Source organism: Malus domestica, chromosome 12 (genome assembly GCF_042453785.1).
Source record: "Malus domestica chromosome 12, GDT2T_hap1".
In the NCBI taxonomy this organism is placed as follows: domain Eukaryota; kingdom Viridiplantae; phylum Streptophyta; class Magnoliopsida; order Rosales; family Rosaceae; genus Malus; species Malus domestica.
Genome location: NC_091672.1, coordinates 892,002 through 894,574, shown reverse-complemented (window position 1 = coordinate 894,574; position 2,573 = coordinate 892,002). Strand labels below are relative to the sequence as shown.

Genomic DNA, 2,573 nt, shown 5'->3' with positions numbered 1-2,573 from the left:
TATGCTTAATTTGACCAGGTGCTAATTAACGAAGCCGGCAAAGTTTTTGAATTTGCAAAGACAAGAATTGATCTTGTTGTTCTCTGCGGGACTAGGACCGTTTCACAGATTGCTTCTCCATCCATATGGCGTGTTCTGGCTCTTATGTGAAGCATATAAAATATAGAGAGTATCCATTTAAACCTTGTAATTATCTTTGAATCTATTGAGATTTTACGTATAGAGAATAGTTGATTGTCAAGAAATATATCAACAAAATGACTATCTTATAAGTACTTATTCTCACATCTGAGATTTTAAGTTCGATTTCCTCTTTCATTCGAGGTCTTAGCTAGCTTAATCGTCATGAAAATTGAAACAATTAAAAACAGTTTGTAATAAAAATCAATATTTAATTAATTAGCATTGATTTGCACTAGAATAATACATGCATACTTCTGTGGGACATGCACATATTTTACTATTTGCTAATAACTTATTTTTCACCAAATAAATTTTGTAACCAGAACCATTTAATTTATTAATTTCATTTGAACATCATTCTTACAAAAAATAGTTCGAATCAGAGATCGTGTATCCAAATATATGGAACAAGTAGATGATGTGAGTCCTAAATGACATATTTATGATGAATCGTCTATTTATTTGATCACAGTCTCCAATTTGAATTATTAATTTACTCGTAAATGATAGATTGTGTGCATTCCCCTCGTAAAAGAATAGCATTCTTGTTAGTCTATCCATTAATGGTGGACGTTCAACTTCCGAACAAACCACACACATTATCTTCCCAGCCTTTTTCTTCCATTTTTTAACCTTATATAGTAGTGTACAACATAATAAAGCCGACCATCCTATAACTTACTTTATTAGCACATAGTCTGATGAGCCGACCAAAGGCGGTCTTCCATATTTTTGTCTTTTAATTCGAGGATTTCGACGTTTATTCAACAATTCAAAATGCTATAAATAGATCAGACACGTACATTCCCACACCAAAATACAGATTAGTACACCCAAGTGAGCTAATACAAAGATCAATATCTGTATTATCAAACTAATTACCTCCAATGGCTTCCAACAAATTTGTCACCCTAGTTACACTTGCTTTGATCCTTCTTCCTACAATCGCCATGGCAACCGACTTCATCGTCGGAGGTGATAGAGGCTGGACAACTGGTGTTGATTATTCAGATTGGGCCAAGGACAAAACGTTTCATGTTGGTGATGCACTAGGTAATACATACACATTTCAATTATACATACATATATATATATATATGTGTGTGTGTGTGTTTTAGCATAATGAAAAATACTCTCTGTTTTGCCATGTATAATTGTTTGTCAGAGTTGTGAATCTCGATCTACCATTTAATTGATTGATTCTAGTCAACCAGATTCATAGTCTAACAAAATATGCACATCATTTGTTTGACAAGTCTGGCAAAAAAACGTTAGTGTTAGCCCCACATGAACAAATATGGTTGATTTATAACAATTTATCATGCAAATTTGTACGTGCATGCAGTGTTCAAGTACTCGAACCCACCCCACAATGTGTTCAAGGTGAACGGAACTGGCTTCAAGGAATGTGTTAAACCAACAGCAAATGATCAAGCACCACTTACTTCTGGAAACGACAGAATAGAGCTAAAGACTCCTGGAAACAAATGGTACATTTGTGCGGCCGCCAATCACTGTGCTGATTTGGGACAGAAGCTTGTCATTACTGTTACGGACGCCGCGCCTGCGCCCGCTCCATCCTCCGCCGTTCGCGGGATCATCTTTTCCGGATACCAAGGCTTCACGGCCGCCGTCGTCGGAGTCTTCCTTGCTGTTGCAGTCTGATGGTCATATCTGACACATGCAATATGCAAAAATACACCTATGTATCCAAATTTATTAATTTATTCTTTTAATTAAAATATATGTGCAACATACAATAAGAGAATTTAATTCTGTATTATCTAGCAGCTGCTAGCATGTTGATGTAATTGCTCAATCTGGGAGTCTGCTCTTCTATCATGTATCCAAATTTATTAATTTAATAACATTTTTGCGTCTATGTTGGTTACATCGTAGTATCACTTTATCAGTTTGTGCAAATCAAAACACCTAATCTTTACATACTTGGAGAAGAGACATTATGAATTTCTGGATGATCAAACTCGAAGATATAATAGATTGAAGCACTTTTATGCACTGATGTTCCTTACACAATGAACTGATGGGGAGTTTTAGGGTTCTGGTGTGTTGGCAGCGTGCAAAGGGACCTAAAACTCCTAAGGAACCTAAAATTGGTGAGGGTTGTGCTTAATTGCTCACGTTTTTGTGAAAAAATGCAAATGTTAAATTTTCGTAAGATATTTTGTACGCACAAGGAAAAATGTTATAAGCCACTTGAAAAGTGGTCTTCCCATTATTGAGTCATATATATGATATTGAATTTTTAAACTGGAAAATGAAATTAACAAATAAAAATTCCATCGGAACTGAGAACTTAACTAGACTTGGGCATCCGTCGACACATTCATACCTTTAAAATGTTCTGCATGAATTTTAAAGATTTCAAA

At 35.2% G+C, this 2,573-nt stretch overlaps 1 protein-coding gene across 1 annotated transcript; it reads left to right on the top strand.

Annotated features, from left to right (window-relative positions):
* The first annotated feature begins 1,070 nt into the window (after positions 1-1,070).
* LOC114820231 (blue copper protein 1a-like) lies at positions 1,071-1,848 on the top strand. Its single transcript, XM_029090812.2, has 2 exons — positions 1,071-1,236; positions 1,529-1,848. The coding sequence occupies exons 1-2, from the start codon at positions 1,071-1,073 to the stop codon at positions 1,846-1,848; spliced, it is 486 nt and encodes a 161-aa protein (XP_028946645.1).
* The last annotated feature ends 725 nt before the right edge of the window (positions 1,849-2,573 follow it).

What these genes read in the sequence shown, in the direction of transcription:
- LOC114820231 (XM_029090812.2), top strand. Translation starts at nt 1,071, where the DNA reads ATGGCTTCCAACAAATTTGTCACCCTAGTTACACTTGCTTTGATCCTT. An exon ending in TCATGTTGGTGATGCACTAG is followed by an intron (nt 1,237 to 1,528) that starts GTAATACATACA and finishes ACGTGCATGCAG; the next exon opens with TGTTCAAGTACTCGAACCCA.